Source organism: Asterias rubens, chromosome 3 (genome assembly GCF_902459465.1).
Source record: "Asterias rubens chromosome 3, eAstRub1.3, whole genome shotgun sequence".
Lineage (NCBI taxonomy): Eukaryota > Metazoa > Echinodermata > Asteroidea > Forcipulatida > Asteriidae > Asterias > Asterias rubens.
The window spans coordinates 7,712,349-7,739,491 of NC_047064.1; the positions used below are offsets into that span (position 1 = coordinate 7,712,349).

The window sequence follows — 27,143 nt, forward strand, 5'->3', positions numbered from 1 at the left end:
GCATAGACATCATGTACATCTCATGTGTGTGTATCAGATTCAGAAATAATGGTATTGTTTTTGTCATGAGTTGTAGAAAAACATTGATGAAAACAAATTGATGTTTAAAAAATTATGTTATTGTTATCCACCAACTCTGTTTAAAAAACACAATTACATTATTGGTAATTGAAAACCAGTTATCTGCAATGTGTTTTTTTCTTTTCATCCTCCAAACAATTAATTTGAGGAAACCAGCAGTAAGAAGCATTTTCGCTTTTCCCCCAAGCTTTCAATAAAGAAACTTAGATTGTTAGAGAGATATCCATTCTGATCCAATATTATTGTTGCCGCTGCCCAAAATGCGTAGGCCCCCTTCCCCCAACGGGTGCGTTCGTTTAGCTTCCCTGGGTCGACCCCGGTATGTGGTGGGTTTTTTACTAGGGCGAACGTGGGTAATTATTTGCCTACGTTCGTCCTGGGAAAAAAAACCGCCACACACCGGGGTCGACCCAGGGAAGCTAAACGAACGCACCCTTCATTTTACAGGTGCGTCCGTACATCTAAGCGCATCCGTCCGGGGCCGGGCGCAATTCTTTTGCTGTTTAGATTTGCCATCCTCAAAAATATATATATAATTTTTGCCCCTTGTTTTTTAAGGATTTACTAAATGAGTTGATTTAGAGAAATAAACATTTTTCCATTCAAAAGCATTGCGACAGTGGCAACTTTGTAGTGCAGAGAACTTTATAATAAAACGCGACCGTATAATAAAACATGCCAGGAAAATAATCACTATTTCACTAGAGGGCGCCATAGTTTGAAGTATTTTCTTCCTTCGTGGCTGGTACTCTTTCTACTCCCTTGTTTCTGGTACATCCGCCAAGCACCAGTTGAATTAAAAGATGGCTGCGCCCATGAACGATTAATCCGGTCGGTGTGCCAAAAATACACGAATCAAAAGTCGTGTTAAACTTACTTTAGCTAGTCATGTTAGCAAAACTGAAATATCTGAAAGAAGAAGAGAAAGCTTTGAAAGATATAAAAAACATGATCACCGAGCAAGCTACTCGATTAAAGGTGAGATTCAACTTTTGTTTTCTTTTATTTACTTGACACTGACTCACTGACAGCAGTGACAGTGACACAGTGACACTGACAGTGACACTCACTCACTGTCGTCACCAGTGATCACTGTCAGCGTCACTGATGACTGAGCATGCTGAGCTGATAGCTGACACTGTAACAGTGACAGCTAACCGCCCCCACCACACAATAACCTTATAGTTTTTATAACACCAGCAAAAAACACACACAGCCACAGCACAGACAGAGGCGACAGAAGTCATGTCCGGGGAGGGCGGGGAAGGGGGGCAGCGAAGGGGGAGCAGGCACTTCTTTAAAATTAAAAATTAAAAAAATACCCAAGTTCGTGTGCTTGCTCATTACTAACTACAGATTCCCATAATTAATAATATTAATGCGCATTTATTATTTAAAACGTCTTAAAAGTTAGGCCCTAGATAGACCTAGTTGTTTTTTAGTGAATGATGTTTGTTCAAATCATTGTTAAGTAACAAATAGTAAGTTTTAATAATAAATTAGGAAAATTAATGTACCTTTTTCTGGTTTGTCATGTTTGAGGGAAATTATGTCTGATTTCTGAAATTCATAAATTGTTTGGTTCAATTTGAATTTATTTGATTTGGAATTCCCCAAAGCAAAAATCTTACTTACAGTCGAGTGCTGCGCATGTTCAGTGCTGATAATGATTAGACCCAGTAACTGGGACTGTACGCCCAGGTTGGACTCCTATACTTTGTCAGGTCTAGGACTGTACTGTACTCTTAACTGTACTTTTAATTTTACATTATCAATATTGGTTGTACAAATGACATTTTTTTTTTTTTAAAGGAGCAGAGTGCCCAAGTTACGGGGTCTAATCAATGATCAGGTATTTCTAAGGCCTGGTAATTACACAGAGGCCATAGTCGTCACTGTTGCCCCATGTCTTGGCCTTGTGCCCCTTCAAAAGTTTCCCGCAGACTTTAGATTTTCCATTGGAGGTGCCCTTTGCATAATTAAAACGTCCCGTGCCCTTTCAAAGATGACATTACATACTATACTTATGAATTATTTCCAGCATGAAGAGCTTTATTTGAAGAGTCTGATGAGAGATTCGTCTCAAGGTTTCCAGGATCAGTCATCTTTTTTGCAAAGTCATAAAGCTATTTTAGAGGTAAGAAATAAAGATATCATTTCTACTATTAAATAAAACTAGATTCAAAAATTGAAACTTTGCATTATTGGCAACATTTCTTCCCCTCCTATGTGCAGTAGGACTGGCCTGTACTATGTTATATTATTGAATAACCAAGAATAACTGGCTTTTGACCAATTACAGCAGACAGCACTAGTGGATGACGACTCAGTGAACAAAGTACCACTAGAGGACCTCCAATCGCAGTCATCGTCCCAACAACATCTTATGAAGGAGCCGGTTCATGCTGAGGAGGAAGAAGATGAAGAAGAAGAAGAGTCGGAAGAGGAGAGTGGAGATTGCGACATGGAGGATGGGATCAACACAGAGCTGATGACACTGATGCAGCAGATGCAAGAAGGCCATCACTACGACGATGACTTTTGAGAACTTCACCAACCGACCTTCGGCATAATGTCCTGACGTTTCAACCAGTGTTGTAGCCACGGTGGGCGATGCTGGGCGAGCCTGCCCAGGACTAACAATTTTTGCCCAGCTCTCTGAGAAAATACACTGTGTTGCCCGAGACAGATTTCTCCAAGTTTGCATTTCAGCAATGATGGCCCCATTTACATGAATCATTTTGTTGAACCACCCGCCACTAAAATTGGTCTAGCTGCAACACTGGTTTCAACCCAAGCAGAGTCTTTCTCGAAAGGCTAAATGGACCAAAAGGATCTTTGGTATAAATGGAGCTAATAAAACTCATGCCAGCAGATGCAGGAAAGAGAACACTATGACGACGGGGTTTGGAGAATATTCTTAATTTTGACTCAAACTGTGAACTGCCTTACCATCCATGGTATGAAATGCAAACATAGTAAATGGCCTAAGGTTTGGACTAAGGCAGAGTCTTTCTAGAAAGGCTAAATGAAACAGAAGGACCTATGGTATAAATTGCAGCAGATACAAGAAAGATAAAACTACAACAATAATGGCTTTTGGGGGGAAAATGATGGAGAACATTCTTGATTTTTGACTAAAAGTTGGATATTGAGAAAATGGAATTAGCTGTTACAAACTGTTTTACCAACCAAAAGAACCCAAAGTAAAAATCTGTCCTGGGCCAATATGTTTATATCTATTCCCTTGGCGTTAATAATTGACTGAGAATGGGAATATCTTTATTCTCCCAGGAAAAGTACCAGTCCATCCCAGGCTATTCCCCAGCTCTCGCCTGTACCCATTTGTACTCCTGGGTGGAGAGAAGCAATTATAGTAAAGTGCCTTGCTCGCAACTGACCTTGCCAGGATTCAAACCAACATTCTGTTAGTTACAGAACCTGAGTCCAAGAAATGGTATAGAGGGGAATTGAGCATTGGACATGGTTGCTAGTCTAACGAAGCCCCTACATCGTTGTAGCTATAGTACAGGGATGAGATTGTTCAGACTTTTGGCTGAATTCAGACTTTATGTCGGCCTGGTGAAGACAATTTTTTTTTCCTCAAATAAAGAAATCCTGCTCATTGGTCTGCTTTTCTAGTGCTTTGGATACTGTTCCCCAAAGCTCCTTGAAATCTATAACCCCCAGGGGTTACCAAACAGTAGAATGGCATCATTTCAACATACATGTACCTAGTATCCAAGCTTCAGACTTTTCGTTATTAATGACTCGCACCCCTGAAAATAAGTAAGATCTACATTTATTTTGAATTTTAACAAAAGGAACCTCATAATCCAAGATTTCTATTTGAAAGTGTAAATAAAAAACTATAACATAAATCCCGATCAGAATTTTTGAGCTGAAGACTACTTTATTCAGAGTCTAAAATAAAACTATTGTTACAAACTACTCTTTTAAATATTCATGATAATAAAATGCCTTTTTAAAAGTTAATGTCTTTGAATTCTGTTTACAAAATCAATAAATACCTCTGTTGTATTCACTTAATAGCATGCTTAACCACTTCACGCCAGAATTCTTAAAATATGTCTACGCCAAACCATGCAGTGGTACTATATTTCAGAAATTTGTTGAGATTATGAGAAAGAGAATTTTCAAGGGAAGAACATTAAGTAGGCACTCGCCCATTGCGTGGAATATTATATAATGACACACAACTGCTACCACATTGGCACAACAACAGGCAGGACAACGGTCTAGAATCAGGAATAATCCTCGGAAAGGGATTTTACAAGGCATGTATTCCAGACTCTGTTGTTCCGCTTTGTACAGGTACAGTAGGTGAATGCCAGAAAAGAGTCCCAATGGACACAACTGTTCAGCTGTTGGCTAAAAAATTGAGGAAAATCAGAACTTGTTCTAAAAATGGCGGGAAAACACATCTTCTGACGTGAAGTGGTTTATCACCCAACTCTACAGACCATTGTAGCCATATCAACAGCAAACAACCTCAACATATAACTGACTTGAGTAACGGGGCCCAATTTCATAAATGCGAGCACAAAAACTTGCTAAGCACAAAAACTCTTACTCAGCAAAAATAGGTTACCAGGCAAAATACATTACAATTACCATTGCCGTGACTGGTACCCACTCATTTCTTGCTTAGCAGAGAAAATTGCGATGCAGAATTTTCTGCTTAACAGCTTTATGAAATTTGACCTTGGTCATGTGACTCATGTCTTGAGTTTAAATTTTCCTATATTCACATTGTGTGCACCTAAGTATAAAAGGAAACACAACTTATGGATAAATGTTGTTTTTCCTTACTTCTTTTATGAAACCAAACCAAATCTTTAAAAAAAATTGCCAAATTGAGTAGGGTGTTGAGAAAACCAAAATGAAATAAAATCAGCAATTTTTTTTTTTTTAACGGAGGAATAGATGTATTAACAGTGCAGTCGCTCCAAGTCAATTTTTCTTTGTTCAACCCCAAATCAAAACAAATAACTGTGAAGGCAGGTACATGTAGGTCTCCCAAGTGCAAAACGGTCCATCTACAAATCTCTGTTCCCCTTGCATGTGCCATACCCTCTAGCTTCCACCAAATCCATCTCTGGTTTTCCGACTGCCCCACCCAGTAAAGTTATCAAGTGTTTTCTTAATATAGGTGTTATCGGATGATGTTAATCAAGGACAGTGTTAATCCGCTGGCAGATTGGAATTCTTTCCGTCTACGGCAACAATCTTGATTTTGTCAACGGCGATCGAATCACCATTTTTGAAGTCCACATCGTTGAGTACAAACGTCCAAACATTGTCACAGAAACGGTAGGTGTTCAGGCGTCCCTGTTTGTTTAAGGAAGAAGGCCAAAAACAAAATTTAAATTATTCTGTGATCCATTAAAGGCAGTGGAGACTATTGGGTCATGTAATTACTCAAAATCATTAAATAACCTTTCTTGATTATGAGTAATGGGGAGAAGTTGATAGTATAAAACATTGTGAGAAGAAACTCTGAAGTGACGTACACGTAGTTTTCGAGAAAGAAGTAATTTTCCATGAGCTTGATTTCAAAACCTCCGGTTTAGAATTTGAGGTCTCAAAATCAAGCATTTGAAAGCACACAACTTCGCGGACCATGGTGCGACAAGGGTGTTTTTATCTTTCGTTAATATCTCGCAACTTCAACGACCAATTGAGCTCAAATTTTCACAGGTTTTTTTATTTTAAGCATGTTGAGATACACCAACTGTGAAGACTAGTCTTTGAAAGTTACCAATAGTGTCCATGTCTTTAAGCCTTACTCTATTTAAAGGCAGTGGACACTATTGGTAATTACTCAAAATAATTATTAGCATAAAACCTTACTTGGTGATGAGTAATGGGGAGAGGTTGATGGTACAAAACATTGTGAGAAACGGCTCCCTCTGAAGTGCCATAGATTTCGAGAAAGAAGTAATTTTCCACGAATTTGATTTCAAGACCTCAGATTAGAATTTGAGGTCTAGAAATCAACCATCTAAACGCACACAACTTCGTGTGACAAGGGTGTTTTTTTCTTTCATTATTATCTCGCAAGTTGGATGACCGATTGAGCTCAAATTTTCACAGGTTTGTTATTTTATGCATATTTTGAGATACACCAACTGTGAAGGCTAGTCTTTGACAATAACCAATAGTGTCCACTACCTTTAAGCTTTTTGTTTATGTTCTTTATTATTATATCGTGTAGTTTAAATTGCATGCACAGTTTTTAAGTTCAAGCTTGAGCAGGCAAATTAAAATTGTGCGATATATCTGTTATAGACAATGGGCCATATTTTTTGACCGCGTGAGGGCGCTCTCAATCACTTCCGGGGGTATATTCATTCGTACCCAAAACAGATATGAAAGACCGGAACACATTAACAACACACACATCTAATCCATCACGGACAATAAGACATTTGAAGGAGCCGATACAACCCACCTCTAAAGCAACTTAAAACTACGGTGCAACAAAAGTGACAGAACGCCTATTGAAACTGTGCTCGACAAATCGCATATACCCCCGGAAGTGATAAAAATACTCTTGATGGCGCCCTCAGCAGACCACCAACACAGTTTAGGCCAAGTAAAAATAGTACCAGTTGATCGTCTGGTTGTTACAAAGAAGAGGAGGATGAGGGCCATTTTTTTTTTTCAAAGGTGGCTGCCAAGCATTTTAAATTTGTCTTTTTGAAGAAAAAAAAGTTAAATAAAAAATATTTTAAAAAAAGGATGCCGCCTCAAAAAAGGATGTTGGACATGTTGGAGGGGATGATCAACTGAGTATTATTGTTTATTTGGCCTTAACTTAATTGCACACCATTGATCAGCACTTTGCATAAAGGTGGCGCTTTATAACAAGCAATTCTGCACTCACAGTTCATATTATATGCAACCATGTTAACACTTGTCTTTACTCAAGTTTAGGACAAAAATATTCTTCTGACAGAAAGTCAGCAGTTCAACAATTCTTACCCTTCAATTACCCTTCTAAGCTATGGAGGTAAAACATATTGCTACAGCTTGTTTTTCACGTTGGTGGTCAGAATTATGGTTGAAACATGAAGATTGCGCCCAAGTTGTACAAAAATGTAAATTTTTAATTTATGGTACAAAGTTTGCTTCATCAAAAACAACACGCGAAGAAATTTTAATGCACACCTTGAAAGATTGCGCTCAACAACTGAACTTGGTGTTAAACCTCTGGCTATAAACTTGTGAAACAAATGCTGCCCTCTGTAGCTCACTTTGAACCAATCTTTGGAGAGGTCCGTTAAGGGGAGCCAATAAATTGTCAAGACTTTACCTTGAAATTCACTTTATTCCGTAGTCTATTTGACAACGCATCGTTTATAGAACGATCAAACTTGAGCAGAACGTTTAGGGCAAGATGAGGTGAGATCTGCTGGGTCTGTTTGAAACAAAAAGTCAAGAAAAGCGTTATGTTAGTCAAACTTTGGGGAAAGCAGGGATACCAAGGTAAATGTAGGGCTAGAAATACCTACTACGCACTAGACCTGAGTTCAAATAATTACTTTGGCAAAGTAAGTTAGCACTTTGCCCAAGTATCATTTTCCAAAACCACTCAGCGATAATTGGGCAGCAATGGTGACTGAAAATAAGTTTGAGTAGAAATGTCTTCAAAAAATAAAACATACCAATACTGAAATTTATAACTTAAATACAATAATACTGCTATTAATAGGCCTAGTATTTACTATTTATAATTATAATATATTGAAAAAGCAAAACATGTTTTAACACTACACTACTGTTAAGCTTGGGCGATATCGATTTATTTTAATCACGATATCGCCGACATTATATCGCGATATTCGATATAATCGCGATTAATTAAATTTGACATCATCAGTCTTCAAACTCCAAGTGAAAGTTGTAGAAGAGACAGTCATAGCATAAGAGAGGTGTTCTAATGACCTATTCTTCTGGTTTTACTCCAAACCTATGGGGTGCAAGATGTCTCAGCTAGCAAATACATCGCGATTTTTAATCGATATCGCGATATATCAATATTTCGATTAAAACCAAATCCATCCGATATCGAAATCGTTTCCAAATTAATATCGCGATATTCGATAATATCGTGATATCGCCCAAGCTTAACTACTGTAGGGAGGGTCACTACCAATAGAGGGCGCCCTCGGGCAGCATCACTCATTTTGGCTGTGGTTTTTGCGGCAAGGTAGAGTTGGTCGCGCGGTGTGTAGCGCTCAGTTTGGTGTAAGACATGCGCAAGGATATTGGATTTTATTTGATGTTACAAGGTTCATTCATGAAAATAACCAGATCTACTTTCAAGATGGCCCTCTTCTGAAACCTTTTATGCCCATCACAGAGAAATTAGACAAAATATTTTGAAGTGTTGGTGGAGAAGAAAGACTGATACGTGCACATTTGTACTTAAACTTTAAGGAAAAGCGCAAAATTAGAATGAAAGTTGTTGCCTGAATGACAACTCAAAATAGTGGAATTAAAGCTACAAATGTTTTTTTTTTTTAACAATTGGCCATCGCGGTCTGTTGCGATCGCCTTTTCAAGACAGCGATACTGCGGGGATTTCCCAAACTTTTACAGGCCGGTGTCTCGCTATGCGTGCCGCTGATACAGTGATTGGCCAACATGTTTGCTTGAACAAAATACAATATTTGACTTAGTTTTGTACAATTTATTCAAGATTCTAACAAACAAATATAATTATTACAACAATTAATTACAAAAATCAACAAAATAAATTTAATTAAAAAAAATTGAAATTTTTTAATAAATTCACATGCATGTATGCTACATAATTACAGTACAAAAAAAATCACACTTTTTGTTAATGAAAAAAATGGCAACATTTTTAAACTTTGACCTGCCGTGACTTGGGTTTGCATGACTCAACCCGATCCAGCTATGTCAAAAGTAATCTAATCAGATGTTGGGAAAAGTTTCCGTATGGCGCCACCACTTTTTCATTCGATATGAAATAATATCTAATTTACCTCAATGAGATATCCCTTTTTGTAAAAATATGTGAAAAAGCCATACGGAAAGTTATCCCAGATGTTGTTTAAAATTTAGTGAATCTCCCTAACTACTGTCTACAAAAGTACAACTACAACTACAAATTATACAGATTTGCTCTGATTGAGCTGTAAGTAGTCTCATTGGATAGAGCTCTTTGTGAATATCATTTTGCCACTTTACTTGTAGGGATCGGTTCATGAGAACCGGACTTATGGAAGGTCAAAGGTCAAAATATTTCACCGTGTTTACATAACAATTTTTTGTGACCCTGTACACTATAGATGTAACACAGTATACCAATACAAATATTTAAATACTGAATTGCATTGCACATGCACATCATTTATCTGTTAGTGAAGGGGTTCAGTTCAGGTAATGAAGGTTCAATTTCCTCCCTGGTTCAATCTACTCTCCAAATGACCTTTGAAGAGTTTGACCTCAAAGTTCAATAAAAGTTCAAGGGTTACATTCTGGGTCAACTAACGAAACAGCCTTTTTTAGCGTGTTTTTTAAGGAATGTTCAACTTGATAAAAGCTACGTTTGTATTCTAACTACTTAATTTCCATTTTTTTATACAGCAAAACTCTCCAACAAGAGAAAGAAAGCAGCCGCAAAATGATGATAAAGATGGCGAGCCAGCTTTGTCATTCATTTGCGAAGCAAAAGAAAGCATAAAAGGATGTAGATGTAGTGTAAATGAAATAAAGTCTTAAAAGAAAAGAAAACCGAGCAAGCCTGTCATAATTGATCTTTACTTTGTACCTTATTTGTTTAATAAAGAACAATATTATACCCTCGTAGTTTTTTGTAATGTAGGCCCTATGTAAAAACTAATACAACAAAAACTGTTTTTGTTTGACTTAAAAAATCAACTTTTGTACTAACAGTACAGTGAAATTTATGGTTATTAAAATGATTTTTTTTTAAGGGGGAAATTTTTCACAATTTAATACTACAATGCATATGTTTTTCATGCCAAAATAACATAAAAATCCTCTTTAGAATAAGTTTAAAAATCATGAGAATGTTCTTCATCTTTCAATTACAATATTCAACAAACCCCATGGGAAAATATAGGCCTACATGTTTGTTTACGTTTACCCGTGAGTACCAGCACCTATACAACAAATGAGTGACAGTGCGGCTGGGAACCAGTGCAATGTTTTCGCTGTGACACACAATGGCCAATTTCCCTTGCGAATTGAGGCCGTATCATACAAGTTTGACAATAAAGCGCGAAAAAGCGCGATAACTTACAGTTTTAATTTAAAACGTAATAACATAATTAAATACTCATCTAACTGTCATTTTCGGTTCATTATGGGGCCATAAGTGGATAATTACTTACAGCTCTCAATTAATTTTAGCGGAGAAAGCAGGAATTGTTGTGATTTAGAGGTAAGTTTTTCACAAACACGGCAAGCAAAACGGACGCCAAATTACATATCAATCGCAAGAGAAAAAGTCCATCTTGAAAGTAGTTCCGTTTATTTTTATGAATGAAACGATCTACATTGCAGGCCTAATAAATAATAGTAATACCTCACGGAGGCAACGAAGGCGATTGCCTCCGTGTCCCATGGTTATTGCCTTGGTACCCTTGAAATGCTCCAGTACAAATTTGCAATTTCATCATAGGGTGCCCTATACCAAGAAGAAAATGCCTTGGTGCCCTTGCCCTTTCAAAAACGAAGCATACAGCCCTGACATTGGTTAAATCTATATCCCTCCGCACCACCAATCTCCCTATACCGTTGTGCACGTTCAGGTGGTCACAGTTTCCCATTAACAAAAAGTGACTACGGGGCAAACAGCTCTCACGCGGTAATGAATAACACTAATTACAGACAAGACATTTGAAAACAATGGCTACCAATCATGCCAATACAATATATATTGGCCGGCTGTGTGGCTATGGATACTCGCAACAACAACCATTCACTACATACATGTAAGTGGGTGATTTACTTGTCCCGTCCCCCTACAACTACCCCCCGCCCCCAAACCACCCCTTCTTTATTAAAGTTTAGGTCGACTCGTCCAAGCAATAGATAGATGGATTACCGCTGTATAAACAGACGTCCTCTGATCTTTTACAACCAAACAATTTCACACATAGATATTAAATTACGCACAGGTTATTCTACAGATGTTAAAGGATGTATTTACCTGAATCAATTCGTCTAAACTTTCTTGTAAGCTGTTTCCCAATGAAGTATTTCTGTAAACCTGATAGCTCATTGTGAGACTTCTTCAGCGCTTGTCACTGGTTTATATAAAAAAAACAGTCGAGGAAAAGAGCGCCCTCAATAAACAATGTGCTGTAAAAAAGGGGGAAAAATAAAGAGAGGGCGCTAAATAGCACGACCGTAAACAAGTGTTTGCTCTGATGCTCGGCCCATACCAGTCGGTCTACTTTGGATGAGCTTTATCGATGAGTTTCTCTGTATTTGTAAATCTTAATGATGTGTCAATTTCCCATAAATTATATGTCAGGTCAGCCGCTAAGAATGTTTCCGTTATCCCCAAATGTAGCCCGAAAAATAATATCACCATAAAACACCTATCCCCAAACTTGCCAAGCTAAAAGCAATTATTTGGATCCCATGTCATGGAGAAAAAAAATTATGTTAAAAAAAATTTTATCAAATCGATCTCCTCATGAGCTCAAAAGTAAGTTGCAGTAAATGTAACCCTCATGACCGCACCAGGCTGTGAAACTTATCATTAGTTATGTAGGATTTGAAACTTTGCATGGTGGAAATTCAATAATGGAAAGGTTTGCGGTAACACCATGATGTAATGAAATGAGTTGGGGTGGTTCTGAAAAGAACCGTTGGTTTCAACTTGACGTTCCGATCAGTATGCTCTGATTGTCTTCTGGAGGGCGTTGCACACCCCCCCCCCCACCCCCAATACGACGTTGATAGAACCTCCAAGTATTTTGCTCGTATTTTGGATGTTGTCTCGTCGTTTTCTGTGTGTTGCTGTAACCAGCTGTATCTTTCGTCGTTCGATCTTTGTGAGTCCTTCTAAAACTGCGACCAACACCACCCCTGTCGCCATTGTTTCTTCAGACACTCGATATTCAGTACGGGGTCTCGACCAGAGATTTGCTGAGGATTGTCTCTTCCAGCTTTTTAACTGTGTTTTTAGCTGCCATCACCCAGTCTGAACCAGCTTGGACCGAAACGGAACCCTCTGTGAGTGTCTCCATCTTTCGTCCATCGACCTCTACACTGCTAGTTTATTGGGTGAGGAATTTCCATTTTTATCAACTTTTTTTTTTACTACTGCTTGTTGTTGTCAGTATGCCGTCTAATGTTTTCTTGGGTAGCATTATTTTACTACTCTCTGTCCTCGGGTTTTCTGCCCATTTCAATGACTCTGTTGCCATTAACCACCCACTTGTTAAAACTCGCAACACACCTCCAATAAACTTGCTTACATGTAGGACCACACTTAGTCAGCAATACAGACCAATCCTTCTCTCCCCCAACCTTATCGTCGATACACGCCTCCGCTTGTTTAGATCTTCACTAAATATTGCATCCAACAAATGGTGCATAGCTATTTTTGCTGATCCTGGCAGGCGACACCGAACTTAACCCAGGTCCACGTACTGTTAAATACCCTTGTACCCTTTGCAACAAAGCAGTTCGATGGGGACAAAGAGCTGTCTGCTGCGACAATAATTGTGATAATTTAATGGTTCCACGTTTCTTGTATGAACATGTCATCAGAGGTCTACAATGCCCTGTGCAATTCATCGTTATCATGGATCTGTTGTAACTGCGGCATGCCATCCTTTAGTTCATCGCTGCTGAATAACTCCTCCATTGTGTCCCTTTCTAATTCTTTTGACTCGCCAAAACCAGCACAAACAACCTCCCAAAAATAACATTAAAATCACCATTGTGAACTGCAACAGCCTTAAAAACAAACACATTATCCTCAAGAGTACCATCGAATGTGAGAAGTCAGATATCGTTATCGGTACCGAGTCGCACCTTGATGACTCGATCTCGGACAGTGAAATTGTACCTTCAGGTTTCTCTATCTTCAGAAAGGATCGTAACCTCCGAGGGGGTGGGGGGGGGTGTTTATTATGATTAGGGAAAACCTGCTTCCTTTTAAATGTGACTTTTTAGACACTGATGCCGAACTGTTGTGGATTCACATTTGCATCCGTGGTCATAAACCGCTTCTTGTTGGATCCCTTTACCGCCCACCAAAGACAGACATACTAAATATTCACCAACTCAACGACTCTCTCGACAGAATAAAGCAAAAATACAAAACTGCTGTCATCGTTTTGGGAGGTGATTTGAACCTCCCAGATATTGACTGGCCATCATCATCGGTCAAACCGGGTGCATGTGATTCAGCGAAATGTTCCTTACTGCTTAAAATCTGCAATGTCCATGACCTGGAACAACAAGTCCGGAGCCCGACACGAATTAGCGGCCCTACAAGAAACATTCTTGACGTCACCCTCACGTCGCATCCCAGCTTGATTACCCACTGTTCAGTAAAAGCAGGCATTAGCGACCACGAGGCTGTCTCACTTGGAATGAACTTAGAAGCAAAAATCAACAAAAAGAAACCTCGCAAAGTATATCTTTTTAGCAAAGGTGACCACAGCAATTTCAACCTGGACATGGCCGCCTTTAGTCAACAGTTTTTCTGTGGGGACCCGCTTACCAGATCAGTTGAGGAAAACTGGGACCTACTAAAAACTAACATTCTTAACACTATGGAAGCACATACCATCTAAATATACTAGCTCCCGCCACAACTTACCATGGATTAGCCAACACATCAGGCGTTTGATCAAGAAAAAACAACAGCTCTTCAACCTAGCGAGAGCTCACAATAGAGAAAGGAGCTGGAATAAATTCCGCGACTTTAGGAAATAATGTCCAGGGCAAAATCCAAGATGCCCACTGGAAGTATACTAATAATCTTATCTCTGATCCAAGTGACAAAAACCAGAAACACTTTTGGAGATACATTAAATCTAAACGCAATGACTCAGTAGGGATCTCTACTCTTAAAACAGGCAACAATATTGCCACTCGCAGTAAGGACAAGGCTAACATTCTTAACACTCAATTTCAATCAGTTTTTACTGTAGACGACACTACTCCATCAGTTACTCCAAGAAGGGTTTATCCAGATATCGGAAACTTGGTCATTTCTACAGAAGGTGTTCTCAAACTTTTGCTGACACTTGATGTTAGTAAAGCTACCGGTCCAGATAACCTTCCTGCTAGAATCCTCATACATCACGCCAGAGTTATAGCACCCATCCTTGCTAAAATTTTCGAGCAATCGCTGAACACAGGCGAAATACCACAGGACTGGCTATTCGGTAATGTATCCCCAATCTTCAAAAAAGGGGATCGTTCTAAACCATCTAATTACCGGCCCGTCTCAATAACATCTATATGCTCTAAGATTCTTGAACACATCATCTTCAGCCACATCATGGACCACTATGACGACAATACCATCTTGAATCCCGCTCAACACGGCTTCCGTCCTGGGCATTCATGCCAAACTCAACTCCTCGTGACAGTTAATGACCTAGCTCTGGCCATAGATCATCGTAAACAAGTTGATGCCATCATTATTGGACTTTTCTAAGGCCTTCGACAAGGTCTCTCACAAAAAACTTATTTCCAAACTTAACCACTACGGCATTCGTAAGAACATCCTACATTGGCTGCAAACCTTCTTAACAAACAGATCCCAGCGAGTTGTCGTGGATGGGGAAGCCTCTGACTGGTGCCATGTAAGCTCAGGAATTCCTCAGGGTACAGTTATCGGTCCCCTCCTCTTCCTTACTTTCATAAACGACCTCCCAGACTCAATTCAATCTAACATCCGTCTCTTCGCAGATGACTGCTTGATTTACAGATCAATCTCCAAAGCAGAAGACCAGACCATTCTCCAAAGAGATCTTAACAGTTTAAAATCCTGGGCTGATAAGTGGAATATCCAATTTAATGTCGAGAAATGTCATAGCATGACTATAATTATCCCTGCTCCATAACAATATACAGTCGTCTTACCTTCTAGGAGATGAGTCTTTATCTACAGTCACTGAACATCCTTACCTGGGTCTCCTCCTGTCTCATAAACTATCCTGGAACAACCACATCAACAAAATCACCACTAGTGCAAATAAAATCTTAGGCCTTGTTCGACGCAACTTAAAACACTGCTCTAGGGACCTCAAGGAACGTGCATACACAGCATTGGTACGCCCTCGCCTGGAATATTGCAGTTGTGTATGGGACCCACACACAAGATCAAATATCAACAAAATAGAAGCCATTCAGAGACGAGCAGCCAGATAATGTTCTCAATAAATACCATTCTATGGAAAGTGTTTCATCTATGATCAAGGAGCTTAATTGGCAGTCACTGGAAACCCGTAGGAGAAATGCCAGTCTTACAATGATGTATCGGATCTCTCACAACCAACTACCATCCATAAATCCACTCAACTTTCTGACTCTTGTTCCCCTCGGTATATCAACACGCAGTTACCATCCACTGAAATATAATCTCTTTTCTCCCCGCACCAACATCTACAAAAACTCTTTTTTTCCCAAGAATTACCCCTGCATGGAACAATCTCCCAGTGCCTGTTGTCACTGCCCCGCTCTCCCAGTTCAAATCCACTCTTAATCTACCCTAGTTGCTTCATCGGTCAAACGCGTGCGTAATCTTGGCGTGATATCCCATCATGGGACTTTGCCGAGTAGCGAAGTAGAAGTAGAAGTAGAAGTGGCACTGCGATTGTTTTGACAATTTTGATTGTGCTTTGGGTATACGCGCCCAGAGTTTCAGACGAGAGGACGGAGCCTGAAGCCGAATTCAAAGCCAAAGCCATAATTTAGAAAAGGGCGTACTATGTTAACACATCACCAAACCTATAGTATTGTGACTTGCGCCCTCTCCTGGCAGAATGTATTTTGGTTTGTGTGTCAAATTAATCGCTTGTAGACTCCTCCTCGTGCTTCAATAAGTTTATCCGTTGAGCAAAGTTTATGTCTGTGGATATTTTTATCACAGTCACTTACAACAATTATTGTATTAATATCTTTGATGGAAGGGTCCCTAAAATTGGAGACTGACGCTTTGACGCCACTCGAAGAGTTATCACTTATTAAAGCGATCAAATCAAAAGAGGGCGGGCTTGTTATTTCAATACTGTTTCTTGCTTTATTTGCGTGTTGGGGATCATCTCAAAAAGGCAAGATTTATCAGCGGTTAGTTTAAAAACCAAACCTTCGAACTCAATCTGGTACCCCAACTGACACGTGAGTGTATAATCCGCACACTCAAGTTAGTTCCATGCCGATGGATTGCGAAACCATACTAGTAGTCGTCCCTCGGCACCTTATCCAAAATATATAATACCGGATACATCCGTAATCGTTCCCGACTTCGTGGATCCGTTCAAAGTTGGATGGCACAATATACTGTGTGTGAGGGCGCAAAGCAATTATTTGAAGCTGTTTTGTTGCTCTTTTTGACTCGTGACGTGGGTCGAACAATTTCAGTTAAACAACATTTTTGTTTCCATTTTTATTTTTACACAATGTTTTGATACCGTACACAATGATATACTTCAAGACAGAATACACTAATGGTATACTAGTAGGGAAGCCCCGGTAAGCGTTTGCTTGATTTGGGAATGACATACAGGGCGAAGACAGACAACGGACACACAAGACAAAAACAGACATCTTTACTAGAGCGACATTGTGGGGTCTTCCTACAGGTGACCAATAAGTTTGCTCTCAATAAGTTTGCGTTCCCTATTTTGCTATAAAACCGAAAAAATACAAGCACAGTTCTTTATGCCTTCTTTTATAGGTATTATACTTTCGAACATGTTTGTTCATGTCTGCAGCCTCCTAGCCATTATATAGAACAGCATTTTCATGTGTGACTTCTTCCCACGAAACCAAGACAAAGTAGTGAAAACTAAAATTAATGTGGTCTCTGACAAACTGAGCGATCCGCAATTACTTTCATTGTCATCCACATTGGGTATTTTCTTCGGTAGTCTCTCACCACCAAAAGTCTGAATAGAGTAAGCTATTCACACAGTCCTCTATTCACCACTCTTCACATAAAGAAGGCGTAGTTATCACAAGCTGTCAGACTACTCCTCATTAATACATGCATGCTGGACGTCTTATGGTCGCCGGTCTATATCCAGGATAAAAAACTTCAGCGATTCTGGTAATGTGTCAATTAGAGTAGAGTGCAACATGTAGGTGCTAACGGTTTCTTTATTTATAGACTCTCTATCTTCGCGAACATTCTAATCCAGATTCTGGTAAAGATAGAGGTTTAAATTCGACAATAATTACCGTATGACTGTGATTTGTATATTGAATAGTTTGATAGCCTTGGTTATGGGGGTGGAGACCACCTTCTTATCGAAACGTTGGAAATGTGGATGAGAAGTCGATGTTTTCACTGCCGTGTGTGATATAAGCTGAATCTTTTTTATAACATTACACAGTGTGTAAAATCTCACCAGTGCAGCCACTTCTGTGTCCGTTATTTAAACAACTGTTTAGGCTCCTCTTTTTTTCGCAGCTCTTTCGGAACCCATGACAGTGATACTTTACGGAGGCCACGAAGGCGATTGTCTCCATGCCCCCTGGTCACTGCCTTGGTATACCCTTAAAATGCTCTAGTAGAAATTTACAATTTCCTCAGGGTGCTCTTTACAATGGAGCAAGGGACAGATGCCCTGGTGCCCTTCCCCTTTCAAAAACGAAGCAAACAGGCCTGTATTCCCTCTCGTAAAACATAAATTCTCCGTTTGTTTACCATGTTTGGCATTGAGCTCCACCGGATGAAATAAAATAAACTGAATAAACAAAACCCGCGTGATTCTATTTGTAAAACTCATAATTCCGAGAACCTCCTTTGTAGTTCCATTGTGGATCTGTAGAAACAAGACGAAAGAAAGCCACTGTTCCGTTTAGTGACTCCGGCTATAAGCACTCCCGTTTTTCTCTGTGATGTTTGCCGATCGGATGTGTACAATGTGAACTCATGTACCGTGGACACTAACTAAAGATTTCTGTCTAGTGCTGACTGCCATCATCAGAAACGAAACCCAGTTGACAAAAAAGACGCAGGCGGCGACCGGGCGCCTGACAGATCCGACCCGGACAATAGGGGTATGGGATTTGGATCGTGTGTTCCTTGCTGGTGACTCCAGGAAGGTGACGTGGGTCTTCTAAATAACAATGGAGCACGGGATGAATGGAAGATCCGTCAAACTGGCGCATCCTGTCATCGGGACCCTCTCTCTCTTTAGACCATTGATGGATCCGCGTAACGAGAAGGGCGGTCCTGGCAGGGTATTATTTAGGCACCGCTAACGAAAAACTGTTTGGTGGTATTCGATTTTAGGTTTTCCTTTCTTTTGATGATCCTGGATGTTCGATTGATCTATGAGAGAGGACTGATGGGGACCATCTTGGAAAAAGAGAACCCTTGATAAGAATTTTTGTTTTGAAATCATACGTTCTTCCTCACACATCATTTTTGTTTTTAACTTTTGTTGTTACGTTGTAGCTGTTGTTGTTGCTGCTGCTGCTGTTGGTGCTGGTTTCGTTTAGATGATCCTCCCGCAAGGGATTATCGGCAAACCATAAACGCCAGGCAGGCAAAAGCCAATCAATCACATACACATATTGGTTTTATGATGATAAATCGCACAAAATCAAGACATGTTAATTCTGAGCCATATAGCGACAATACTTATTCTAGTTATTGTGAAATCGGCGGTTAGCTTGGAAGGATTCGAACCCACGACCTTGTGATTACAAGTGTTGCAGTCTACACACTGGACATCTTGCACATTGTCGTTTTTTAAAGAAGGTTGTTATTCTTCATCTAAATGATAACCTGTGGTCATGTCCGGCTGGTAAAATCATCGATTGAGTTCTTTAAAAGTTTGAGTCTCATCAAAAACTCGAATGTTCCATCCCAGAAATTGACATCGCTCCCACGAGTTGTTCGCATTGTTTTTTACCCGTCGCATCCGAAAGGTTCTATAAGTTGGAAACAAAACGCCAGTTTGTTCATTGAGTGCCTTTCAAAGCTCCAGTGGTATAGAAGATCCACAAAGCTTTTGAATAACTTGAGACGATTTTATTCATTTATTTTTATTACCTCCCTGTGGAATAAGTTGACTGTCCGACGGTCAGTGACACTGTCCCCGAATAGCGTATGACAATCAAGTAAACTTGTATTTTTGTTGGCAAAGACGTCACACAAATGTGGAGGGCCTCATTTTTAAGATATTAGGGTTTATAAAAACTCTAGCCACAACTTCGCCAAAAAAACCCACATACATGTACTCGGAACGCGTGTGTGTGTAAGCTGGGGGGGGGGGGGACATGCTTGTCTATTTCAGAGTGACGACGGAGCGTGTGATGGCTGAGCAGTGGCTACGACAAGAACGCCGAAAAGTCAGCATCGTTTCTACAGCTATCGTTTAGTCGCTAAAAACAGCATTAATCCATCCCCATCGCATAAGCAAGGTTGAGTTGCAAAGCTGCCTATGATGTATCTCTTTCTACGACCGATTTCGCCATGAGGATGCGTTTTTCCTTGTCAAGAAAATTCAAGCAATGTACCAAAGGCCAAGTATGAGGTCATAGTTGGGGTTCGCATTCTTTTCTCATTCAAACTTGAGGATGTGGACAAACAAGAAGTCAACTATTTCGTTGACTTCGCAAGGAACACTGTGGTCAAACAAAAATAAGAGTCAAAGCAGGATGAAAACACGATCAAAAATGCACAGACGTAGCTTGAGTCCCGGAAACACCTCCGAAGTATTTCTTGCCCGTGGGGGCCGCAGCGCGTCTCTGAACCCTCGCACTCGGTGCCTTCGTGACGCGCCCTCTAAATGTATATAACTCTAAGCATATTATTTAAAGGGGCTCTCCATCTGAAGCTTGTTCCCACCATCAAGTAGTTCAGCTGGATGCCTGTCTGGACATTTTAAGGCAACAAAAAATAATAATAAATGGTAACGAGCAATGGAGAGCTGTTGATAGTAATACAACAAATTGTTTAAAAATGGCTCCCTCTAAAGCATTATAGGTTTTGAGAAAGAGGGAATCCTTATAATTACTTAAATATAAGTGAACCCAATAAAAAGGCTTCAGGCATGAATCCCTTTCTATGAATCTTAAAGCACACACATTTTGTACTACAAGTGTGATTTTTTGTTTCATTATTCTCTTGCAAATTTGGTGACCAATTGAGTCCTTTCACAGGTTTGTTATTTTATACATATTGTGTTGGGATACACCAAATGAGAATACTGGTACTACGTATGCAGTGCCTTTAAATGCCAGAAGGATTATTCATATATGGATCAACACATTCATAAGTGCGAATTTGTTGCCTCCAATTATGTAAATAATATTGAATCTGTTTTTGTTTTTTTTCTTCTTTTTTTTCTTTTTCTTTTTTCGAGGAACTTTATTAAAGGGAAGGTACACGTTTGGTAATTACTCAAAACAAATATTAACTTAAAAACTGACTTGGTATCGAGCATTGGAGAGCTGTTGATAGTATAAAACATTGTGGGAAACGACTCACTCTGAAGTAACGTAGTTTTTGAGAAAGAGGTAACTTCTCACTAAAATAATAAAAGACTTCTAGCTAGAAGTATTTTATTCTTTTCTGAAAGCACGCAAATTCGTCCAACAAGGGTGTTTTTTCTCTCATCATTTTCTCGCAACTTCGATGACCTGTTGAGCCCAAATTTTCACAAGCTTGTTATTTTATGCTTTTTTTTTTAAAGCAAAGTGTACTTGGTTTTTAGAACCGTTGTAATGTTTTTAATCGTTCCTCTAATATGCAATCCCGGAAAATGTCATTTCAAATGATATCGTTTTGGGTATCACCGGAAATCTGGAGCGTCTAATGTCCGTATAGGAATAATATTCCGTAATTAGAATTCACAATCTGAGAAACGTGTTATGCAGAAGCGTTTCTCAGATTGAGTGTTTTCATCACTCTCTCTGAAACCGCATTCCTTTGAATTGAAGTGGTTCTTGTCAAATGTTCTGTTATCAATAGCTGCAGTGCTTCTTGCCAATTTTGTATGGTCATTATTTTTGGAAGATACCAATAATGCATGTAAGTTATTTTGCTTACTGCCTTGGCATATTATACCGTAAAGCTATAACATAAATTTTCAAATAATATACAAACAAACTTCGTGAAAATAAGGTGTGCTTGTTTTGACTATGACTTATTACACGGTGAATGTGAATGGCTGGTTTCTTTGCACCAACCATGCAAAGTTTATCCCTGATACCCGACCACCCCAATTTTGACCGTTGACTCCATCCAACCACTGTCCACCCTCAACATTCGGATGACCAACTAATAAATAACCCCGTAAGAAACAATAACATCAACATCGTGTCGCAGCCTAGCGGTTAAGAGCACTGGAGTCGAGCTATGGTGTTTCTGATCAGCTGAGTGTGGGTTCGAATCCTAGTCGTGACAAAGTTTGAGCAAGACATTTAACCATCATGCTGCGTACTTTGGATGGGGCGTAAAGACATTGGTTACGTGTGTTGTGTAATGCACGTACATTTATTTGAGAACAATGTGGCCCTTAAGAGAAGGGGGTTTACCCCGGTGTTCATGGGTACATCGGCAGCACCTTTTAAACTATTAATGGTAAAGGGATATGTCTCATACTGAATATCATACTTCAAAACGTAGCTCCACAGGGTTACGTTATTATTATTATTAATATTAACAGCAAGTGGTATACTTAAGGGGAAAAATACTTGGTGATAACCAAAGAACAATAAGTGCAACCTGTTCAATCCAAACATACAATGTATAACCATGAAGGAAGAATGGTTTACTTAACGTTCACCGAGCATTGATTTAGAACAACTAATTTGAACAGTGTCCTTAAAATATTGTCTTAGCCGATATGCTCATTAAAATTCATTATTGCCGTTAACGCACACTAATTTGAAGGGAAAAAAAGAAAAAAAATCAACATTGGCCTTGAAATCCTTGAAACCCTTTAAGGAGGACGGGAAGGAATATTATACCTGTTTGCAAAGACTAATTGATAATGTTCGTTACTGATTTGTTTGCACGCGCATCTACCGAGGAATGGAAGAATACATTTCGAGTAGTCTCAGCGTCTGTATCTATACATTATACTGCCTACGCAGTTCAATGTCCCTCAATCTGGTAACCATGGCAACATGATCTTTCTGTCTATTTTACATAATCAGCATTGTCACTTTTATTAATTTCGCTGAGAGAATGGACCCAACCCCGGTACTGCGGGACACCCTCCTGTACCCTGCTCATGGGTTCATAAACGAGTAAATCCCAGCGCTGTAGTGGTTTCTGAGGCGATCCCTGTACATGCCCGGAGGGAGTAGCAGCATCCACTGTGACAGCGCCATGTTATTTGCTCAACAATCATTTCAGACTCGAGCCGCGCCAAAATGTCTAGACGTCTCGTGACTTAAATAAGCCAATCAGCGGGTCCGGAGTTTGTGAGCTCACATTCTGTGTAGTAAAAAAAAACCACTCGTGTTGATTTTTCGTTCATCGCGCACCACACACACGTAACGCAGCGTCCAATCACGATCACATACATTTTGTATACACATTTATCGAAAACTCACATGTACGGTGTACATTGTAGAGTGCACATGTGTGTGGAGGTTTCCTGCACTGCTGTATATATAGATAGCGGATTGTAGAGCCTTATTTCTTGTTTTGGATTCTCCTCAACGTGGATGTTTTAAAAAGTTTGGAGATCGTGACCGAAGACGATTTTGGGAGTGCTTTATCTATGTACCTTTGGGATTTTGTCCTCGCATTGGTGCGGCGGAAGTGTACGTAATCTGCCTGTGGATGCAAGGCGCTGTGCTGGCGTCACGTTGCCGCGGAGTAGGCCAACGCACTGAGTGCTCAACCGTATGACGACCCGCTACGACCGGGGGTAAACTACGCAGAGGGCTTGCTTGCATGCAGTGCATTCATTACCTTGTTGGATAACGAATGGTGTGTGTGGGGGGAAGGAAGAGCTACTGTTTATGTCTTGACCTGCACCTTTACTACACGAGGATTGTTGTATAAAGTCGGGCCGGGTTATCTTGACCACCAGCCCTTACTCAACTGATGCTGAAGACCGAATTGGATTTAAACTTGGAGGGTCCGGCGCATGGAATGGTCAACGCTAGACTCCGTGGGCTATGACCGTGTGCACGAATCCTATGTCGCATGTTCAAGTCCAAGCGCACGGTACTCATCCGGCGACTCTGGAGGAGCCGTGGTGGTCAGTCTGCCACCGGCGAACAAGGCCCCGATAGTCAGGGCTTCGACCGCGACTTGGACACCGATCCCGAGTTCAAATCGGCTGCCCACAGCCTCCTGAAACGCTTGAAAGATCGACAGCTCGAGCTGTTGCTCGATGCCGTCGAAAGCCGCGGAACGACTTCGACCGCCTGCGTCCCCCTGCCCAAGGGGGACGTGCGCCTCGGCCGGGGCAGGACCGCTCAGCCGCACGTGTTGTGCTGTCAGCTTTACCGCTGGTCCGATCTCAAACAGGCTAGCGAACTTAAAAGACTCAACTTTTGTTGTCAAACGGGACGTGATGTGGAGGAATTTAGCTCAGGAATCGTATGCTGCAACCCTTATCATCTCAGCCGTTTGTGTCGGCCAGGTAAGAAGGATGTTTTAAGACCCTGCAGAAGACAAAATCTTAATTCTATCCAGCCAGCCCGGCAGTCAACAAGCTTTTACGACTCTCTGGCTCCAGCTTGTCTTTTAAAAGATGTTTACTGTTTAAATTATTAATTAACGGCGTGGCGCTGCCTGGACTTCAATAAGCAACTCTTCAATTTACTACTTGTGTGTACATTCTGTGTGTAAACAAAGTGTGAAGAAAGTGCCTTGAGCAAACAATTGTTTTGGTTTTTAAATTGTAACACCACTGTTTTATAGAACATCCGCGGACGAGAAATTTGTAACAGAAATAGTATTGTTAATTTATATGAGGACAGGTTTTTATATTCAAACACAATATTTGCCATTGTTTAATTATATATTCTGTGCAGATAGACCGATAGACCTTGGCTTTTATTGTAACAATGAGAGACAAGACTAGACAAGGAAACAAAATATTAGCGATTTTTGGGCTGCGCTACCACCACCGTGGGTCTCATCGGCCCCGCCTGGGCGTCGGGGAAAGAAGACCGGCGGGCCGCGGCAAACCATTGAGTCACCCAGCATTCGATTTACCAACATGGCGCCTCTGCTATTTATGTGCCGCTCTCCAGCCGAAGTCTTTCGCCTCAATTAACAAACGTTGGCAAGGCTTCGCTGTCTGTTCACGCACAGCGGGGATTCACTGGCATATTTTTTCTTCTCTTCTTTTTTTTCTTTTTACCTCATAATAATACTGACCTTCCCACACACACAGGCTGACAGAAATTCTTCTCTATTTTTTTTCTTATTTTCTTGTTGTGTGTTTTGTTTGTTGTGTGTTGCATTGTATAGAATCGCCGCCGCCTCCATACAGCAGATTTCCGATCGAGGGGTCCAAAACGGAAGGTGTGTATAATAAATAGTCCAGAGGAATCAACCCTTGCTTGTGATGTGGTCAAACTTTCACAAATCACCACTTTTTGATTAATTTGTTTGATACATTTTTAAACCTCATAGAAATTGTTTAATTTCATTATGAGACCAATAATTTATCAATATAGGCCCTAAACTAAGTTAATTTTATCATCTGTTTTACTTGGAACTTTTAAATCTTTGACAACTACATTCAAACAGTTAAAATCACCTAGATTTAGTTTTAAAAACGAATTTATTATAGATTTTGTATTTTTAACGAATATTGTTAAGTTCATCATACTACTACCACTCTTAGATACTTTCACAATTTTTCATTTTTTTCTGAAAAGTTATCGTTTTTATGTTGCTGCACAGGATATCAGGCCAAAATGACCATGCTTTACAAATTCTTTACAAAACAAAACAGTTGAACTGTTCACATAAAAATAATATAGACGGTTGGTAAAGCTTTTTTTTTTTAAGACTTAATGAACAAGACATGAGTTACAATTTCTAAAAAAAAAATAATAAAAAGTAACCCCAATCTTTCTGTGGATTTTTTTGGAAATTGTTTGTTAATCTAACAAAACATTCCTTATTTCCAAGGATAAAGCACTCCAAACAGAACTATTTGTTCGTTTGTATGGTGCTTCTGCTCACTTGAAACCAAGTCTTCTTGTGAATAAAACATCCAGTTTAGTTCAGGGATTATTCCGTTCAAGCCCTGGGATCATTCAAAACATTTAAAGGTGTTGCATATCTGGTTTGTTCTGCAATCCTAAGCTATTGGAAGTAAGACAATGTTGCCCCCGCCCCCCCCCCCCCCCCCCCATTGAGCTTTCATCTCAAAGCTCCTGTAGATGTTCATTCTCTGCAATTTCCCATCATAAAACCATGGAGTAAAACTGACAACCCCACATCCAGAAGCCACTGGACTCTCTGCAGTCTTCACTAAAATAAATGTAAGCCTTGCTCCAGCCTAACTGTTAAACATAACCCTCTAGTGGGCCCCTTCTGCTCTTCTTCAACCCCCACACCCCCCCCCCCCCCCCCCCCATTTCAATGTTGCTTTGCAGTTTGCATTCAAGCAGCAGAGTCCCCCACTTCCCCCTACATTCCAATGATGTGTCCTAGCAACAAGCCAGTAAGCCTGGATGCAATATAATTGAGCTGGTCTAGTAATTACCCACTCCATTTACGCAAGATAATAACAGATGGCTTCAATTTTACCCCCCTCTATATCTCCTCATTTCTGCCTCTACTCATCCCCCTTCTCTCTCTGGCTCTGCTCTGACTGTCTGGAAACCAGCCTCGAGTCCTAACGAAGACTGCTTCTCCCAGGAATCCACAACCGGCTCCACGGTGGATTTTGGGGAGAGCACCGAGACGGGAAATACGCCGAGCCAGCGGCAGCAGCTCTACGCAGTTTCAGGTTGGTTTTAATTCCCTCTCATATATCTGATGTTTATTTAACTCGAATGCTCTCTGGGAAACTGAACTGAACACGCGTCCCTCCGAGAAGTTGTATTTATTTTTTTCCACATTTTGTTTGTAATTTTGTTAATTTACTGTTTTGTTTTATTTTGTTGGCTGTTCTGCCTAATCAAGTTGCTTCAATGTTTTGTAGGTGGTTCACATTAACCACAAGTTTATTCGGTCAAATCAGAAAGTAAACAAAAAGTATGAAATCAGACCTACAAACTAACTTGAAGGCATGATAGCAACTTTCCTACTTTGTTGTAGTACGGAAGTTGCTTGAGCCCAATTCTTCGTTTACACCCTACTCATCTGAATGGTTAGTTCTGCAGCTGACTTGAATATTTATGACAAGTCAAAGTCGGGTCAAAGTATTTTCGATGTGCTGGATGGAGTGGTAACATCCAAGAGTTCATAAATGTTGCATGTTGCAGATCTTGGGATTTGTGGATTGTAATTCAGATTAGGTTCAGATCGTAGGATCAGACTGACTTAATGTCCAATTCAAGCTTGTGTGTATGTTGGCTAAAAGGCGCTACTTGCTGAAGTTAGGCTCCAAACTCATGTTGGAACTCGACAACTTCAGGATTGCTAAAGCAGTTCACCCAGTGCATGGATGGTGCCTGTTTACTGCTGATAGTTGCATCAATTATTGTGTACTTTCATTGGTAAGGGACATAAAGAAATAACATAATTATTTCAATCTCCAGCACCTGAATTGATCCATTTATTATGAATGGAATGTCCTTTGGCCTAATTGACATTAGTTTTAAAATTTTTAAAATGTGCCTGTAAACTTTTTACAGCCTTTGACATAAAAATTCCGGAGAGGACATAAAAAACG

The 27,143-nt window shown here is 40.0% G+C and overlaps 3 protein-coding genes across 3 annotated transcripts; 2 read left to right on the forward strand and 1 right to left on the reverse strand.

The window, feature by feature from the left end:
• Nucleotides 1-857: 857 nt before the first annotated feature.
• On the forward strand, nt 858-3,680 carry LOC117288267 (snRNA-activating protein complex subunit 5-like). The gene is made up of 3 exons (XM_033769052.1): nt 858-1,059; nt 2,123-2,218; nt 2,384-3,680. Exons 1-3 carry the CDS (start codon nt 970-972, stop codon nt 2,624-2,626), a joined length of 429 nt encoding a protein of 142 aa, XP_033624943.1. The 5' UTR covers nt 858-969; the 3' UTR covers nt 2,627-3,680.
• A 288-nt stretch (nt 3,681-3,968) lies between these two features.
• LOC117288567 (transcription initiation factor IIA subunit 2-like) lies at nt 3,969-11,425 on the reverse strand. The gene is made up of 3 exons (XM_033769474.1): nt 11,315-11,425; nt 7,421-7,525; nt 3,969-5,433 (listed from the first exon to the last, which is right to left on the reverse strand). The coding sequence occupies exons 1-3, from the start codon at nt 11,384-11,386 to the stop codon at nt 5,287-5,289; spliced, it is 324 nt and encodes a 107-aa protein (XP_033625365.1). The 5' UTR covers nt 11,387-11,425; the 3' UTR covers nt 3,969-5,286.
• Nucleotides 11,426-22,824: 11,399 nt separating this feature from the next.
• On the forward strand, nt 22,825-26,425 carry LOC117288256 (mothers against decapentaplegic homolog 7-like). Its single transcript, XM_033769039.1, has 3 exons — nt 22,825-23,924; nt 24,761-24,814; nt 26,133-26,425. The coding sequence occupies exons 1-3, from the start codon at nt 23,483-23,485 to the stop codon at nt 26,264-26,266; spliced, it is 630 nt and encodes a 209-aa protein (XP_033624930.1). The 5' UTR covers nt 22,825-23,482; the 3' UTR covers nt 26,267-26,425.
• The last annotated feature ends 718 nt before the right edge of the window (nt 26,426-27,143 follow it).